At 53.4% G+C, this 18,418-nt stretch overlaps 1 protein-coding gene across 2 annotated transcripts in view; it reads right to left on the minus strand.

The window, feature by feature from the left end:
* Positions 1-968: 968 nt before the first annotated feature.
* Positions 969-18,418, minus strand: part of RAI2 (retinoic acid induced 2) — a 63,008-nt gene continuing 45,558 nt past the window's right edge. For both annotated transcript variants that reach the window (XM_070066631.1, XM_002719926.5), the window contains exon 2: positions 969-3,021. In XM_070066631.1, coding sequence (XP_069922732.1) covers positions 1,342-2,997 — 1,656 coding nt within the window. In that variant the 5' untranslated portion in view covers positions 2,998-3,021 and the 3' untranslated portion in view covers positions 969-1,341. The remainder of the gene's footprint in view (positions 3,022-18,418) is intronic.

Here is an 18,418-nt window from a genome sequence, read left to right on the forward strand (position 1 = left end):
GCTTCCTCTGCCCTCCCCAGCCCACTCCCACAGACCTCCACGGAAAGTCAGGAAATCAGATGAGACATCTGCACCCACCAGCGACTGCCTTCCTGCTCCCACGTACTCCGAGCAGCCTGGACTCAGACATTTTTTTTTTTTTTTTGGACAGGCAGAGTTAGACAGTGAGAGAGAGAGACAGAGAGAGAGGTTTTCCTTCCGTTGGTTCACCTCCCAAATGGCCGCCACGGCCGGCTCACTGTGCTGATCCGAAGCCAGGAGCCAGGTGCTTCCTCCTGGTCTCCCATGTGGGTGTAGGGCCCAAGCACTTGGGCCATCCTCCACTGCCCTCCCGGGCCACAGCAGAGAGCTGGACTGGAAGAGGGGCAACTGGGATTAGAACCCAGCACCCTGACCGGGACTAGAACCCGGGGTGCCAGCGCTGCAGGCAGAGGATTAGCCTAGTGAGCCGCAGCTCTGGCCAAGACTTTTAACTTCCAAGATTTTGAGTCATTAAGCCGAACGCTCTTAATGCTGCTGAATAGAAGGCCCTTTCCAGCTCACTCGGGTGCAGCAGGTGGAGAGAAGCAAGCTCTTTTTTCCTTTTAGAGATATCTGTTTTTATATAAGGAATATGTAGGCAGAGAATTCTCCCCATCCAAGAACTAGGCGCCCTGGAAGGGACCTTGAGTACTGGAAAGTCACCTCCCTGCCCCCTCTCTCTGCCACGGTCTTACAACAAGAAAAAAAAGAAAAAAAGGAAAAGAAAAAAACAACCGTGGAGACTTAGAGGCGGGAGTGACTCGATCAAGGGCATACATATTCCTAACGGGCCTTTTATGGGGGCAGGGGGCAACATGTGCCAATATGCCTTGAAGAGCTTAGGTCTCTAAACACAAATCACTTGCAGCTCTTCACAAGCCAGAGTTTTGGCCAAAGGATGCCAGTGAAGGAATGCAAATTTACAAATGACAGAATACTGCAACCAATTAGTGCAAACAAACATTTATTGTGAAATAGTCATCCTATCCTTTATTAGGTATTACATCATCAAAGCACTTTGTGGCAATGAAAATAGCTTTTTTTACCCCTCTGATTCACCCAATATTCCATTAAAGCTGCAAAAAATGTGCAATCTGCTTGAAAAATAGGTTGCTCTTATTTACTCATTTGTGAAAAGTCAAAAATTAAAAAAGAAAATGATACATACTAGCTTCCAGGGCCTCTAGAGCCAATTCACCTTTCTGCTTCCCAACTAATCCCCCAAATAATTAACAAAGATAATTTGTTTTAAATGCCTTTTTATAAAACCAATGCACCTTTCCCCATATTATAATCATAAAAATTTTAAAAAGCCATTATTTACTTTCTTGGAAAAAAGGTGGCCAGCCGTTGTTTTTTGATCGGGAGCATGTGTATTTCCTGGGAGTTCATTTTCTTTAACTTTATGCTCCGGTTTTTGACGGGTTTCCTAATGGGCTCTGAGTTTCCCATGGCCTCTTCTCCTTGGCTGTTGATGTCATAGCCCTGAAGCACGGAGTCTTCTCTTTTGAAGGAGAAGTTCTTGGTGGACACCCCAGAAAGACCTTTGATTTTGCCGCAAAAGATGGTCGGCACAGCGTCTTCTACAGAGACAATGACCTTGGCTGCCTGGGACTCATTCACAAGCTCTATGTTATTTTCAGCCTTGACCTCGCCGCTGGGCTGGCTGGGCTGGCTGGGCATCTCGGAGGCGGAGGCGGTGGCAGAGGTGGTGGCGGAGGCAGAGGCGCTACTGCTGCTGCTGCTGCTGCTGCCGCCACTGCTGCTGTGGCTATCCATCGTGGCAGAGGCCTCACGGGGCGTGGCAGGGGCAAAGGGCGTTTCCGTGGCGCTGGGAAGTTTCTCCATCACAGTGTGACCATGCCCGGGACTGTCGGCTGACCCGCTGCTGTCATACAGTGTCTCGAGGGGATGCTCAGATTTCCGGTGGGCGGCCAGGGACAGGTCTAGGGCTGTGTCTTCCTGGAAGACCGCGGGGCTGGCTTGGCCAGCCTTCAGCCAGGGCACCGACTTCATGGAGAGATCCAGGGCCTCGTTCTCGCTCCCCATCTTGATGACTGTGTGGCGGCTGAGCTGGAAGTACTCCTTGGGCTGCAGGATGTCCAAGGGCTTCAGTTCGTCCTTTTCCAGAGGGGGCTGGGTGCCTTTAAAGGGGTGCAGGTTGAAGGAAGATGGTGGTTTGGGGAAACTGGGGCTGAACTTGGATTCGGAACTCTGAGGCACTGGGATGGGGATGGGGATGGGCACCGGCACAGGCAAGGGGACGATCACAGGGTAGGGCACCAAGAGGGTGGCTGGCGGAACCAGTGGGGACAGAGGGGAGTTGAAGGGCTGCGGGGGCACGGGGGCATAGCCCGGAGGAGGCTGGCAGGGCGGGGGGCCGAGAGTGCCCTGGGAGGGAAACAGATTCTGCAGCACAGCTTCGAATGGCAACGTGGGCTCCTGCGGCTGGCTGGGGAGCCTCAGGTCCAGGAGCTGGGGCTGGGCCTCCGAGTCCTCGGTTCCTTGGAAGAGGTTGTTGTGGATGGCACTGGAGGAGCAGGGGGCCTCCTGTGGCAGGACCAGAGGGGAGTTGAGGTGCTGGAAGACGTGCTGCTCTAGCACCACCGGCAGCTGCACGGGGCCCTGCGTGGTCATGACGTACGTGGCGTTGCCGTTGGGGTTGAGCTCCGGGGCAGAGCTTCCCTCCACCTGCATGTGAATGGGCATCACCACTGGGCTCTCCCCAAGGCACAGGGGCTGCAGCACGGTGGCTGCCACCTTCAGGGCCATGCCACTCTGGGCCTCGGCAGGGGGGTTCAGAATGGATGGGGCCGGCACAGTCACCAGGGCCTTCTTTACCAGGTCGGCGGAGTTGATGTTCCAGGCCTCAGTGGTGATCAGCTGGGCCATGCCATTCTCCAGTCTGTTACTGGCCAAGGCAGGAGGGGAATCGGTCATGTCCATGGGCAGATTCTGGGCCTGCAGGTCGTCCATCACTCGGCTCTGATGCCACTTGACCTGCAAGACAGAACAACCGGCATGAATCTTCCATAAGAGCATATTTACGATCGCTTCAAGTGCTCTCTCCACGGCTTTACAGTTTCCATATCGTGGTCCAGCAGGGCTAACCCAGCTCCCTGTGTATACACAGACGTCAGAGACGTCCTCATCTTTAGGAACACACTAATATGATCAGCTGTGCAGGGAGAGCCCCAATTTAACAGACGATTGGGCTACAAACACAGATGATGGGACCACCAAGTAGGCAGGTGAGGTTCAACAGGGTATGTACAACCCTGAGACTGAGCTGAGGGGTTCGGGCTTCGATGAAAACAAGGTTTCCTTCCACATTGCTGTGTCAGACAATTAAAATACATGGAGATTGGACTGGTTCAGACTCCAGAAGGCAGCAAAGGTTCCTTTTCCTTTAAGGACAGACGAAACCTTGTCACACTTGGATAGTCTACAAAGATGGGAGAGGGCGCTTTGGAAGCCCTTTGTAGCTAAGCAGTCATTCTGGAATTATTTGAAAAGCATGGGAAATTCCAGAAAGCATTTTTGAGAAACTCTCTGTAACAATAACACTTCCAAGACAGCTTTGATGAGAGCAAGAGCAGCGCCTTCACACAGGCGTCATTAGAGCCGTCTCACTGTCTCCCGATGGCCCACGACAGCCAGTATCCCCACTGATAACAGGAAGAGCCACGATTCCGAGCAGGGTGAGTATGGGCTGGCTTGCATGAGTGGGCATCGCGCCCAGTCCACCCGTCTGGCTGACCTGTGGCCTCTCCTAGTATGGTGCTGCCAGGAGAAGGGAGTGTCAGCGAGTCCGGGGCTGGGGAGGAGGGCCACTTGCGAGCAACCAAAAGCCTCAAAGGTGAGGGAGGATTTCTCCGTGTCCTTTGCGCCTTTGCAGACCTCTGGCCACCTGCTGAGAGGCCCAAGCAGCCCAGCACATGCACTTCCTGGAGGAAGCCGGGCTGCAGCTGCGATATGGCTCTCCATGGAAACGCGTCCATATTTAGCCCTGTTACCATGGAGAAGGCAGGCACCATGTCTAGCTCAGAGATCTGTGCAGCCCTGCAGTCTGCTTGGGCTCAATAATAATTCAATAATCCTCACTTTCTCTGGACTGGCCTTGGGCGACTCGGAATCTTGACCTCACCTGTCCCAGCTGTCTAGACTTCAGTGTCGCGGTCATCTCATCGCGCTCGTCTCGCCCCTAAATCACCAACATAACCTCCCAAACAAGAAAGAGAGGTGGCCCAGCACGCCATGGGGTTAGAAATCAACAAATGACGTCTCACCACAGGAAGGCAGTTTTTACAAATGAACAATCCTGTGATATTTCCAGGCAATCGAAACATGTCAAATGCACGGAACAAGCAGTTTCTCTGAGGCACGGGCGGGCGGCGAGGGGGTGGGGGTGGGGGTGGGGGTGGGGGTGGGGGCGGCAGCGGGGAAGGGAAAGGATGTTGTACAAACAACTTTGTGGAGAATGATTGGCGGCCACGCCTGCAGCAGTGCCTCCAAGGGAGGGCTCCAGTGCCCGTTGCTCTGTGGGCAGTGTGCATTCCGGAAACCGTGCAGTGCCCCAGCAGCAGAGTTGGGATGCAGCCTGCCCCCAGAGAGGCTGCGGGGCTTGTCCAAGCTCAAGGGCCTGGTTGTTTATGAGATGGCTCCTCCCCGATTCAGCCCAGAAAACGCCAAGCCTCCAACATATCATTCAGGCCTGCGTGCACTAGTCATTCATTCATCTGATGAATTCATCTGTTCAATGCCCACGCCATGCTGGCACTTGCTGAGGGCTGGAGATGCAGGCATGGGTGAGACAGACAAAGTTCTTCTTGGAGGTGGGGGAGGGGGAGGACTACATTCCATTGGAGGTACATGTCCTGGACCAGACCAAGATTTGCTACCAGGTTAGATCAGCAGACATCATCAGTCAGCATCGCAGGCCCATCAAGGCCCAGAGAAAGGAAGGCTTCCTCCAGAAGGAGCCGAACTGTCCCTTAGGCGGGGTGGGAGGGGTAGGAGAAGGCTGAATGGAGGTGGGGCCGGGGTTGGTGAGGACAAGGGCAGCTGCCTCGAGTGACAGCATGTGCGGTTGCTGCCAAGGTAGAGAAGCCAAGATGTGCTCTGTGCCAACTGCAGGCTTCCGTGGGGCTAGGGGCATCCAACGGTGAGGCCGCCTTTCCTGTCTGAGGTGCCTGCTCCCTCCCTGTCTGCTTCCTTCTGCCTCCTCCCAAGGGGGAGCACTTCCACGTCCCTGTCCCTTGCACACCCCTGCAGCTCAGGCGCCGGCTCTTGTGGCTTCCTGTGAAAGCCCACTGTCCTCCGTGCCCGGCCCTGCTCGAGGCCGGCTAACTCGCCCACATTCCTCTTGCTGAGAGTGTGGGCGAGGCGCCTCCCACAAACAACAAGGGAGAAAACGCACGTGCATTTACCTCATTCAGTCTTCAGAGCAAGCCTGCCAGAGAGGTCCTGGAACTGCGCCCATTTGGTTGAGGAGAAAACGGAATCTACAGGGAGGTTCACTAAGTAGCCTAAGGGTACCCTGAGGCTGGAATTAGAGTTCAGGCGCAACTCCTAGGCCTCCTACTTCCTACAGGAGCTGGAGGAACCACACCCAGCCATGCATTTTCTCTCCTGGCAAGGGCGGTCTTGGCGGCCGCCCTCCAACATCCAGTAAACGTGCCTGCGGAGGCAAGTGAGAATGGGCACTTGCACAGGACAGCCCTTCCCGGCGCTCATTTGGTTCCCTCTGCTGGGCACCTCCCCCGCCCTCCTCATTTCCAGAGCTGGCGTCCTCGGCAGTGCAGCCCACTGCCAGTTACCCACCTGCCCCCCGCCTGCCTTCCGGAGATACATCATGGTGGGAGGGCACCACAGTACCCGCGAGCTATCGGGAGGGCCTGCAGGGTTCGGGCAACAGGGCCTCAGCCTGACTGGATGCAGGACAGACAGGAGGTACGGGGATTGGGAGCAGTATCCAGCCCTGGCCCACACCTCCTCCTGCAAGCCGGCTCCGGCCCTGCTTGACTGCTCAGCCAGTGGGGGCCGTGAGCGCCCGGCCCCTTCCCTAGAGAGCCACCTGGCTGCTGAGACAGAGCTGCCTTCTGCCCCAGCAGGTGCCCCTGGCACAGGAGACCCAAGTGAGGAAAGCAGGATCCCTGCTCCCCCCAACCCCCTCTCAGAAAGGCCCTCTGCACCTCCTCCCTTGATTGTTCCACCTGCCAGTGGGCACCCCTGCAGCTGAGGGACTCCAGGCACACGCCGCGCGTGCAGGCACGGTGAGCGCTGCTTCAGCAGGAGCCTGTGCTGTAAGCCCCAGAGATGCCCTGAGAATAAAACCAGCTCAGGAATTGAGGGATCAAAGGGCGAGTGTCTGTCCCCGAGGACACGGATGCGCTGCGAAGCCAGTTAATGAGTGGAGAGGAGGCGGAAGCCTGCCTCCCTGCTGAGCCATGCTGCGGAGGGCGGGTTGGGGACTTCTTCAGAACCAGGAGCGTCGCAGGAGCCACCGGCTAATGACTAATGCGCTCGCGCGGAGGAGGCGTGAATGTCTTCAGAGGTGGCAGGGAATGTTTTGTTTGGGTTTTGCTAAACATAATTTTCACACGGGTTTAAATGAGGTCACCCATCCGTTCCGCCTGCGTGTGTTAGCATTGGCAAGTGTGGCTGGGTGGGAGGTGGGCAGTCTGGGCGTGCAGGGCAATGCAGACCCTCATTCTCTCAGCCCCAGGCCAGCTGCTAGGCCTCGCCCCAGTGCAGCCCACGGGCCCTGCAGATGGAAACCGTGCGGAGGGCCTCCCGGCCCCGACTGTCTGGGAGAGTGATGGGCCACAGAATTGTGATCTGAACCCCTCATTCAGTCGTTGCAAAGACTGAGTTACCCCCACAGGCCAGTGCTCCCGAGGGTCTGCCAAGTGGGCTGGAGCCTTCTGCCGGTACCTCCACTCACTCAACTCCTGCTACTCTGTCTGACTCTGGGGGGCTCAGCCGCAAACTGGCTTCTTCTCAGATCCACCCTCACCCTGCATGAATGGCCACAGGGCCCTGACTTCACCTTGTCTGTCCTCATCCTGACCTCTCTCCCCAAAAAACTGCCTATTTACTTGTTTCCCCAGGAGGGGGTCTCTCTCCGTCCATCCATGTCCCTGGCAGAATTGGTGCCTGGTGGTCTCATCCTTACCCTCTTGTTGCTGAATCCCAGCCAGACAAGGTAGGTGTAGGTGTTACAGCGTATACCTCCTCGAACCTCTTCCTGACCATTCTATAGATGGGGAAACCGACTCAGAAAGGTTGTGGCTCAGAACAGGGTCCCCGAAGCCTCATCAGGCCAAGCGGGATTTCTGAGCTGGGAATTTGCACAAGAACTCTGGGAGAAGCCGGGAGCCCCTGCCTGCTTGGGGGCCCACATTGCCTTCTAGAAAGGGATTTGATGTCTCTCGCGTGCACTGGAAGCAGTTTCACCACAGAAACAGCTAATAAATCAGCCACAAGGCTCCTGGGCTGCAGCACCAAGCACTCTTGAGCTCATGCTTTAGAAGTGGCTACCTTGGGGTAGGGGGACGTGGGGAGGGGTTTGTCTCCTAGCAACCCAATCCTGGAACCACTGCTGCTTGAGGGCTCTGTGAGGCCCCCAGAATTGCTAGAGTGAGTTACTGAGAAGGGTGCTCAGCTCCGGGGGCAGCGGCCTGAGCCACCTGGGCCACACCAGGTAGATTCCACCCCCTGGCCAGGAGGCTCTCGACTCTTCCTCAGGTCTCGCCCAGCCCAGGTGTCCTGGAGGAGCCACAACCTGAGCCCTGATCCTGGGGATGCCCCTGTCCGCCTCAACAGTCTGCAGGTGTGACCTGCTCTCCCCACCTGCTGAAACGAGCCGCCTCTAGATTTTTCTATCTCCCCTAAACCAAGCGTTACAGAAAATCGATCCGGAAAGTTCTCATAAGACACCCGCTTCCCAATTGACACTATCAACAGCTCCGTGTCTTCCGGAGCATGTAGGCAGCTGACAGTTATTTCTGGTGAACACTGGCTGGCCTATGGATGTCCTTGTTGCTCAAAGCTGGGTTCTTGGAGCAGCAGCAGCAGCAGCAGCAGCAGCAGCAGCAGCAGCACCTGGGAGCTTGCCAGAAACGCAGAGTCTAGGCCACAACTCAGGCCCGCTCATTCAGCTCCCCAGGTGGGTTCCACCGGCTCCCCAGGTGGTTCGTGTGCCGGTTCCCAGGCTTGGCCGTGCGTTGAGATTGCCTGGGAGCCTGGAAAGATGCCAACGTCTGGGTCCCACTCCTAAGGCTGATTGAGTTGCTCTGGGCAGCAGCCAGGTGAGAGCGGGAGCCCGTGACTGCAAGGCCAGAGCGCAAAGCAGCTGGGCAGCCCACCTTCTCGGTGCCTCCTCCTCCCACTTATGTCACACGAGGGGTTGCACCCGGCAACAGCCCAAACTCTCGCAACCTCCTTGCTGGCCACTGGTCCTCGCAGCGGCTCCCCACGTGCCCCCACCCCCAGGGACAGGGGAGCCATCTCTCGTTCTGCCCAATTCTACCCGCACCCCTATTGGGAGCTCACTTTCTACTCTTTTTTGTAGATTTATTTTAAAGGCAGAGCTTCAGTGTGTGTAGGTGTTTGTGTGTATGTGTGTGTGTGGGTGTGTGTGTGTGTGTGAGAGAGAGAGAGAGAGAGAGGAGAAAGAGAGAGATCTTCCATCTGCTGGTTCACTCCCCAAATTCCCCCTATAGCCAAGTCTGGGTCAGGTCAAAGCCAGGAGCCAGGAACTCTGTGCAGGACTCCCACGTGGGTGGCAGGGACCCAAGTACTTGAGCCATCTTCTGCTGCTTCCCAGGCACACTGGCAGGAAGCTAGATAGGAAGTAGCCAGGACTTGAACCTGCACTCTGCTATCTGATACTGACTTCACAAACAGTGGTTTAACCCATTGCACCACAATGCTGGCCCCTCGTTTTCTATTTTTTTAAGACTTTTTTGAAAAATTTATTTGAAAGAGTTACAGAGAGAGAGGGACAGACACACAGAGAGAAAGAGCTTCCATGTGCTGGTTCACTCCCCAGATGGCTGCTACAGCTGGAGCTGCGCTGATCCAAAGCCAGGAGCCAGGAGCCAGGAGATTCTTCCAGGTCTCCTACGTGGGTGCAGGGGCCCAAGGACCTGGGCCATCTTCCACTGCTTTCCCAGGTCATTAGCAGGGAGCTGGGTCAGAAGTGGAGCAGCCAGGACTCGAATCGGGGCCCACGTGGGATGAAAGTGTCACAGACGGTGGCTTTTCCTGCTACGCCACAGTGCCGGCCCCTCATTTTCTATTTTTGATCCGGTGTTTAAACCATACTCTCAGTGACCTAATTCTGTGTCAAATGCCAGCCACTCACTACGAGCTGAACAAGGGAAGCATCCTTTCTGTCCTTTCTACAGTGTGAGTATGGTTTAATTCAGGACCTGAGATGCACTAAATATCTAAGACATAATTCCAACTGGGCAAAAAAATGTTTTTTCCTCTCTCTGGAGGGTGGAATAATTGTCAATTCCTTGCCCCAGTGATCAAATTTTCTGAGCTTTAAACATCAGCACAGAACCTTTAGACCAAAGCTGCGAGCATAATTACCACATGAATGTGTTCCCAAATTGGTTAAAATATACAAATGAGTCACCCGCTTCCTGGTCCACTGCCTTTTATACCTGGAGACATACAGGGCCCTTCCCAAGGACTAGGACATCCCAGATTAGCTGTGGCAATGAGTTCCCCAATATGCTACTCCATTTACGAACGCAGGGGTGGCCGGCAGTCTACAGCTGGGACTAACCTCCGTGAGGATGGGCGGTGGCTACGGGGAAGTTCTCCCCAAGACAGAGTGCTGATGCTAGCTCGCATCAGATACTGATGACAAATGGAATAAGTGGCGCCTGGCATCATCAACTGGCCACGGACACCAGGGTGCTCCGAAGTCTTCCCAGAGAGATGGAGGTAAGGTCATTCCGAGGTGCCATGAAACTCATTTATGTTCATTGTATTGCCTCATTCCACTTTTTCTACTCCACACTGTATGTAATAAATAAGTACGGGAAGCTATATGTTGCCATAATGCATATGTGTGTATACACGTGTGTGTTAAGGGAGCATTCCATTTTCTTCCATCTAATGGGAATGCAAGAAGGAAAATGTTGTGTTTCTGCGGGAGAGGTAAAGCTCTCAGTGCCCCCTAAGAGTTCCAGGGTTCCCCTGCCTGAACAAATCTTAGGGTCACCGGGCTCGTCTCTTCCGTGCTGCAGAGCACGAAGCTAAGGCTCAGAGATCAAGTGACCTGCCTAAGCTCACACAACACAGAGCACGCCGATTCCCAGACCCGTGCTCCTTCCACGTGATCCACTGCCTTTGCTTCACATTTCAGAGGACGCTGGCCTGGCCAGAGTCAGCACAGTCAGCCCACAGGGAGGAGAACACCTCTACTGCAATCAGCCCCTAACAGCAGGGTACGTGAGATGGCGGCAGTCACAACGTCGATGAGAGTCCGATGGAGAAAGGCCCCTTGAGTCAGTGACGCCCAATAGAGCAGTCCCTGACACGGAAGTCAGAGATTCAAGATGCGCACGAGCTTTCTGTGGCTGTAGCCCAGCCATCTGACACCGCCGGGACTCAGAGTGTCAGGCATCCGTGTGTTTATAATCTCATTTCGTACTGCTGGCTACCCTTGGCCTGCTCACAAGGGCTCTCTGGTTGTGCCTGAGACCACACAGGCCTGGGTGTGTGAATGCAGTCGGAACTTGAGTTGTGCCTGTCCAGGTATTCATTCTTTCAAAAGCGATCTGGGCATGTGTGGGGTGCCAGGCATACACTTGCTGTTCCTCCACCCTGGGGCCACTTTCTCCATAGGCACGCTGCCTTCTGTCCTGGCTCAGCTCCCAGGGCATCTGCCAAGGCCGTATGTTCCCAGGGTTATCTGCTTCTAGCAGGGCTCCTTCAAGGCCCATGGTACTGGCAGAGGTAAAGGAGGAGGAAGGCAGGTTCCCTATACAACTGTAGGGGCCGAGCTTAAAGCAAGGACCTCCCTAAGACAAAGAAGAAGCATTTGTTTTCCAAAGAGGGCTGCCCTTGATGCTAAGAGGAGAGACGTTCTGTCTTCAAGTCTGAGTCGCCGCAGGGGCAGGTGACAGGTGCACCTCAGCATCACTGGAGCAAATCAGGAGGCACTGCTGTCGGTGGCAGGGGACACTCCGCTGCACAGCGGCCCATGAGCATCAGCAAGCGCGGGTCCCCACATGCAGCGGAGGCCTCACGCCCTGTGCCAGGTGCTCAGAACCCCAACCACTCCCAGGTGCCTGTCCCAAAGCGCTCTTCTCGCACAGGCGCCTGGGTCTCCGGCCAGGGCTCATCATCTTAAAGAGCTATGGTCTGCGGAGATTCTTCTGGCAACAAAGAAACCTCTTCAATATGGAACAAAGAGGGGGAAAAACCTGCCTCCGGAAGAGAAAATACTTGTAATTAGATTGAGATACAAAGGTTAAATTTTTGTTCTGGGAAAAGGACTGTTTATAATCCTGTGTCATTAGCAGGACATTTTCCAGAGACCAGTGTGCCAGAAATAGACCCTCTGAGGGGTCATGGGGAGGAAGGGGTGCAGGCGTCTGAAGCACAAAGGCCTGGAGTTCCAATTTTCCCCTTCTGCTCACGCCCTGGAGCCCCCAGTGCCTCCCCCACCGGCATGGAGACAGCACCAGCCTCACCCTGCACACTGGACTCCTGTGAGAGTGGGTAGGAGTACAGGCTTGGAGCCCACACAGGCCTGGGTTCAAACTCCGGCTCTCATTTTGCTAGCCATGGAAGCCTGGGCGAATCAGTTGTAAGCCCCAGTTTCTCTCTGTGAAAAATGGAGATTCAAAAGAACATTGCACAGGGCAGTTGCAATGATTCAAGGAGATGATCCAAGCACTTGGCACAGCGCTCAGGAAATCGCTGCTGTTGTGACCGTTGTCGTTGTCACTGGCAACACCATCACTGCCATCATTATTGTTCCCACTGTCATTGTCATTGTTATTGCCTTCATCTCTCTCATAATCTGCATTGTCACTGCCATCATCATCACCATCGTCATCATCTTGTCATTGGCATTCTTCACATCGCCCTCAGATCCACTGGCCGCGTTTCCTCGGAGCGTCTTGGGGAACATCCCTTCGCATCAGAATGGCTTTGCACATTCATAACCCTGTTTGTCTAACGGTTTGTTTTAAATGGGCTGCTAGGAACTGGAAAGGCACTTGCCACAGCTCTGTTACAGGTACATCTGATGGCTATTGTTCTCAGGTCAGCCCACCAGAACTCACTCAACCCACAACAGAGCTGAAATTTGCGATGAAAATAGAAGACAACGCGCACAATACTAAAGCTGGGGAGAAAACCAACAAATGCAAAAACCTCTGTCTCATCCAGGTTGAAAGTCTGGGGATCAGAGATGCCTTTTGTATCTTGAATGTGGACTTATGAGTGCTTTCAAGGGTTCCAAGGCTACTTCCGTGGCTATGCATAACCTCACTTCCGAATCTTTGGTGTTCCTTCTCCTTTGCATAAGGCCCACGTAGCTGTCGGCTCCTATTTATCAATGGTGATTAGGGTCATTTTCTCACTCACAAAAACAAGGGAGAAAGAGAGGAGGGAGGAAGAGGGCAAGGATAAGAGGGAAAGAGAAAGCAAAGAAAATGTTGAAAAAGAGAAGCTTAAAAAGTGGGTAGAGTGGGTTGGAATGAGAAAGAGATGGCTCGATTGGAAGAATGATAGAACACAAAAACCCAGAAGAGAAACACGGAATGAAAGTGATCCCGCTGGCCACAAGGGGGAGCTGTTTCACTGTAGCAGCTTGGTTGCTACACAGTATAGCCAAGTGTGAGTTGGGCCTGGGACTTCTCAGCACAATGGGGGCAGAGTAAAACATATAACATCGTTCATAAGCACAACTACTAGAGGAAGGCAGTCAGATTTTGGCAGAACTTCTCCCATGCCTTTAAAATTATACCAAACGCATTCACTTGTCACTTGGTTCTGTTGTCACTTCTAGGAAAATATCTCTATATCTCTATAGATAGATAGATAGATATCTTCAGTTAGTGTCCTATCTTTCTTATCTCCATTTTTGCAACCTGTCCCTGGGCCACCTCTCCTTGGGCAATAAGAATTGGTTTTGCCCCATCAAAATTAGGGTTTCCAGAAAAGAAGCTGAGAAACTCATTCTCAATGAGAGGCAGGACTGATACGGCCCCAGTGTTATGTTTCCTTTATTGGTGTAACAACCACATGATCCAGTTCATGATAAAGCGATGAGCAGAGAAAAGAAACTCTCACTGAGGAATTTCAGATGTCAATCATGGAGAAGACCCTTCCTAGCTGCCCTGAAAGCTCTCTGCGGAAACAAGAGCCCACCCCGACCAATCTGCTGCTGACCTTCCAAGGCACCGGAGGTTAGAAGGCACACGGGAGGGTGGGGCACGAGGCCAAGCCTGCAACACTCAGTGCTAAGAAAGGACAGGAATGTGAGTGGGTTACGCAGTCCTTCTAATCTCTATCAGCAAACCCTTACTGCTCATGCACAAGGAGCCTCCCGAGCTTGTGCCTACCGGCTGAAGAGATCTGAGCAGCACCCAGAGCTGTCTTGACCTCATGGCCCAGGGTGCTGGGACTCAACTGCCTACCTGCTGGCACTCAGCTCTGGCTTCCCAGGTCTGCAGGCTGAACTCTGGGGCTCTCAAAGGACCACATCCTCCATGTAGGACACACACGGCGCTGCCACAGCCACAGTGGAGACTCAGGGGTCCACACCACTGGTGAGAAACATGCTGAAGGGGATGAAGGGACAGGGCAGTTGGGTTTTGCTGAGCTCAACCGGCCAGCTATGTTAGCTCAGCGGCCCCACAAACACATCCCAAGGCAAAGATTGCACTGAAGGTAGTTTATTTGGAAAAGGTTCCCAGGAAACACCCCCAGAGGAGTGAACAGTGAGACAGGGAAAGGAAAGGAAGCCCATCTATCAGGCAAGTTCCTACTGTGTGCAACTGGAGCCCAAGTCCACTGGGAAATGCTGGGAGACCGTGTGGGACACACACCTCGAAATTCTCTCAGCCGAGAGGCGAGGAAGTCGAGCTGTTTCTTCACCATCCCCCAGCTCCTGGAGGACATGTTCATTCCTTGGCACTTCCAGCCAGCCCAGAATGCAGGCCAAGTGTGCTTCTGAGACAGAAAACCAAAAACAAACCCGCAGGGAGAGTCTTGGGCCTTTGCAGTAAGCAGCCTTTGGTCTATAGCGATGAGTCTGAGGGGACATGGCAAGGCACCAACAGTGTCTGCTGGAAAGTTCCAACGCTGATGATACAAATACCAACACGTCAATAACTGAGGCCACTCTGACCAGGTGTTTCCCCGGTGGGTGGCATTTTCTATGGCCCCTGAAAAGAAGACACTCTGTTATAACAACAATGTCCACACCACAGCAGAATCAGCTGGCAAGGAGAGGGACTCGAGATCCCACAAATAACAAGGTACACAGAAGGCCAGAGATGACCCTCTTTGCAAAAGCAGAATGTTCGAGAGATGCTCAGCTTGGCTAATGTGTTCCTTCACTAAAATATAGCAGGGGCCCTGCAGAAAATTCTTTTCATCATATTTGTGCTGGCTGCAATGCAAGATGTTCCTAGGATGACTCAGAGAGGGAGTTTATTTTCTGGTGATCTTGTGTTCCAACGTAGGGACCAAAAAACAATAAACAAACAAACACTACTGCGCTTCATCAGTTGCACACTGACTAAAAATAATAATAATAACCTCGACCTGAGAAGTACGCAGACAATGCAGGAAGAGATGGCGCGGAGTGCTCATCTTTTCAACAGGAAGAATTCTTTCTGGAATTCGGTTTTGTCTAAAGCACCCCTCTGCCTGGAGGCGAGCTCTCTCAAGAGCAGAACACACTCTGCAGAATCTGAGGGCTGCTGAGCCTTTTGAAGTCCCTAAAAACTCACTCTATTTATCTTAAAGCAAGTATCATGGTTGGCGCTAATATAGCATAAACAATACGGAGGGAAAGACTGGCTGCAGAACATCTGGCTGTTGGCAATGAACATTATAGGTGTTATTTTTCTCCAGGGGAAGAGTTCTTCTGGAATGCATGTGCTTATACACACACACGTGCATACACACATATGCACACACACGGGGGCCAAGTAGGAATGAAGCCACCTGATGTCTCTCTCATGGTCAAGGAGGATCTTCCAACTGGGAGTCACATCAATTCCTTTTCTCATGCACCTGACCCGCCTCTGGTATTTTTTTCCCTCTGAATTCCAGTCATCAAACCTTTATTGCTACAGGTGAGATAGGGGCTGAGCCTTGCCATGTGGGTAGGATTTCAGCAGGGGAGACAGTGGGATAGAAGAGTTCTCCACAACGCAGGACAGGGAGAAAGGCACAAGAACACTGGCATGTACTGGGCAGCTGCAGCCCAGGGCTGCAGAGGGTTTGGGGGAGAGACTAGGGTACTTGGAACTTAGAGGGGTCCGGCTCTCCCAAAGGATGCTCAGAGCAGTCCCTCAGCAACTAATGTTGGCCCTGAAGAATTGCCAACCCAACCAACACCGTTTTGATGTCTTCATGAGCATCAAGGAGCAGGAGACCACTGACTCAATAGTGAGAAGACTGGGTTGAGAGGGAAAGCCCAAGTGGTTGAATTTCCAACACTTGGTTAGCCCCCTTCTCTCTTTCCTCTGTCCTTCTCCCTTCCTCCCTCCCTGTCTCTGCCCCCACTCCCTTTCACACATACTCCCAAGATGATAACAATACATAATTTGCTAAGAATTGACTTAGCAAGTGCCAGGTCCTCTGCTAGATATTTTAAGTTCATTTTTTCATCTCCATTTCTCGACAACACCAGCAAATTGATGTGACTTGGTTTGTTGGATGGCTGCTTCTCCCACCTGCCCCACCCCCAGGAACTGAGCTGTGACACCCCCCCCCCCAGGAATGGTTGTTTCCATGGAAGGAAGGGGCAAGTTTTCTAGAACATGAGCAACTGTCATTGTGCAGGATAGGCAGATCTGAGGGAAGTAGCAGGAAGATAGATCAAAGGGTCCTGGTAGCACGTGTCGGGGCAGGTGGGGGCAGGGAAGGGCAGGATGGGAGGGGGAAGTGGGGCGCACCTTCTGTCTCTGACCAGAATCCAGCTTTGTTTTCCCGGGCTGGCCCTGCCTGAGCATTCCTCTCTGTGATCACCATTGCAGCTAGTGTTTTCTGGCCCCTGAAGGACACAGCCTGGAAAAAGTGCTCCCTTCCTTTGTGAAGCTCAACTCTTGCTTCCTATGCTTTGGACTTGCTGGCATCCCAGACAGATGTTCACTTCCATCCTTCCAGGAATATTTCATCTGCGGCTGTCTGGCCAGCTGCTCACCGTCCTAACCAGTTCCTCTTCTTTCTGGACTACATTTCCCAGCCTCTCTTGCAGTTAGAATGGGAGTGGAAGTGATATGCATTGTTGCCAGGACTGGCTCCTTTCATATGTGATGCACGAAGCCCTTTGTCCTTTTCTCAGCTTAATGCACAAGGACTGTTGGAAGCCACTGGTTCAAGAGAGTGGAGCCACAAGATGGAAGAGCATGCATGCCTGAATTCTGGCTGGAGGAGGGACACCTGCCACCAGATACATCCATTTGGGGATGTGTGTGAGCGAGAAATTGCACAGGAACCATGAGACACTTTCAGTTTGTCAGTAACAGCAGCTAGCCTGACCTTGTCTGCCATAGTGCTTCCTGGGACCTGACTGGCACAAGAGCTAAGAGCATGCAAACTTGTCTCTGCCCATCAGGAGCTCCCACTCTGCTCCCTCCTCCATGTGCGGGGCCTCCTGCAATCCACCCGCTGAAAACCAGAACTGAAGAAACAGCCCAGTGTCCAGAGCCCAGTTCCGAGCTTCCGCATGCTAACTTTTCTGCAATGAAAGCACCAAGCCCCCTTGACCATTCTTCCCGGCTGGATGCCATTTACTCACTTGGGTTCAGGACCATCCTTGGTTCAGTAACTGCAGAAATAGCCCTGGAAAGATCCACTGCATCAGCACTTACAGAGTGGGCAGAGGCGAGAGAGCTGCCTGGCCTGGTGAGTGAGTGGTGGTGTGGGAGGAGCAGCAGCAGGTCCTTGGCACAACTTGACAGGCAAACAGAGCAGGGAAGGGCATGCCCGGCTCCTTGCTAGAGGAAACTTCTAGGACTACAACACCCCTTTCTCTCCTTTGCTGGCTTGATGGCTTGAAGAGCAAGGAGGCCTGGGATGTCTGCTCCTCCTTCACGCACGATTCTTCACAGCACAGGTCCACTCCCTCGGACCACCTTTCCCATGGTGGCTTACAGAATTAATTTTTACACAGAGATTGCCCACTCAAAGGTATCCGCCCCTCGACTGACTAGTGCAGTGCTGCTGCTGAGAAAACCTTGCCTCCTATTCAACGTGCTTGTCCTCACTCTGCCTTTCTCTCCAGGAATACTGGTTCTTCTAAAGACACAGTCCTGGCCACACTGCAGTGAGCCAACTGCTCAGAACACTTTCCGCACAGCTGGGGCTTTTGTGTGCCATCCACTTATCTTCTGTAACCCTCCCGATGGTCCCATTTTACAAATAAGGGACCCCAGTCTCATCCCAAGCCTTGCAATACGTATCAGAGCTGCCTTGAACCCAGCCCTTGCACCCCTGAACCAGAGCTGATCCAATCTCCCTGGGCCCAAGCTCCCCGGCACTAGAGCTACTTGCCTCAGGGCTAGGATGTCAATAATTTACCTTAGAAGGCACCAGTACCTATAGTGGGGCACTTCCTGTCTGTAACTCAGGTGAAGCCATAAGCCGGTCAGCCACCATTCTACCCAACAGCCAAGGGCATGCATCCAGGACAGGGCAGTTCAAGTTCCAATCAGGAAGCCCCATCCCAAAGCTGCTACCAGAGGTCCAGTTCTCTCTGCATCTGCAGCAATGCTAGACACCTGGCTAACGAGCACTTGCAATAGTAGAAATGGTTTCTTTAGTGGTGAAATCCATGGCTTACTAATTAGTCTGATAGCTTAAGAAAAGGGGAAAAGCAGTGAGATCCAGGACATACAGACTGGCTGAAGTATGTCAGAGCCAGTCCCCAGCCTTGTGCGCACCGGGTGGGCGAAGCAGAAAAGCCAGCAGCCTGCACCCTCAGAGATGGCGCTGAAGCTTGCCACCTAACTGCTCCCCTGCCTGGCGACTGCTTTTGGAGGCTTTCCAGTTGCCTATGCCAACTGGAAGGTAATGAAAATCTGCCTCGGAAATGCTGGCAAATCTGCCTTGAGCGGTCAGAGCAGCTGAAAGGACAGCTGCCTGGGACTCCCCGAACAGCCTTCTGCACTGGTGTGTGCCT

This window comes from Oryctolagus cuniculus, chromosome X (genome assembly GCF_051225735.1).
Source record: "Oryctolagus cuniculus isolate XC-2025 breed Fujian yellow rabbit chromosome X, ASM5122573v1, whole genome shotgun sequence".
NCBI lineage: Eukaryota > Metazoa > Chordata > Mammalia > Lagomorpha > Leporidae > Oryctolagus > Oryctolagus cuniculus.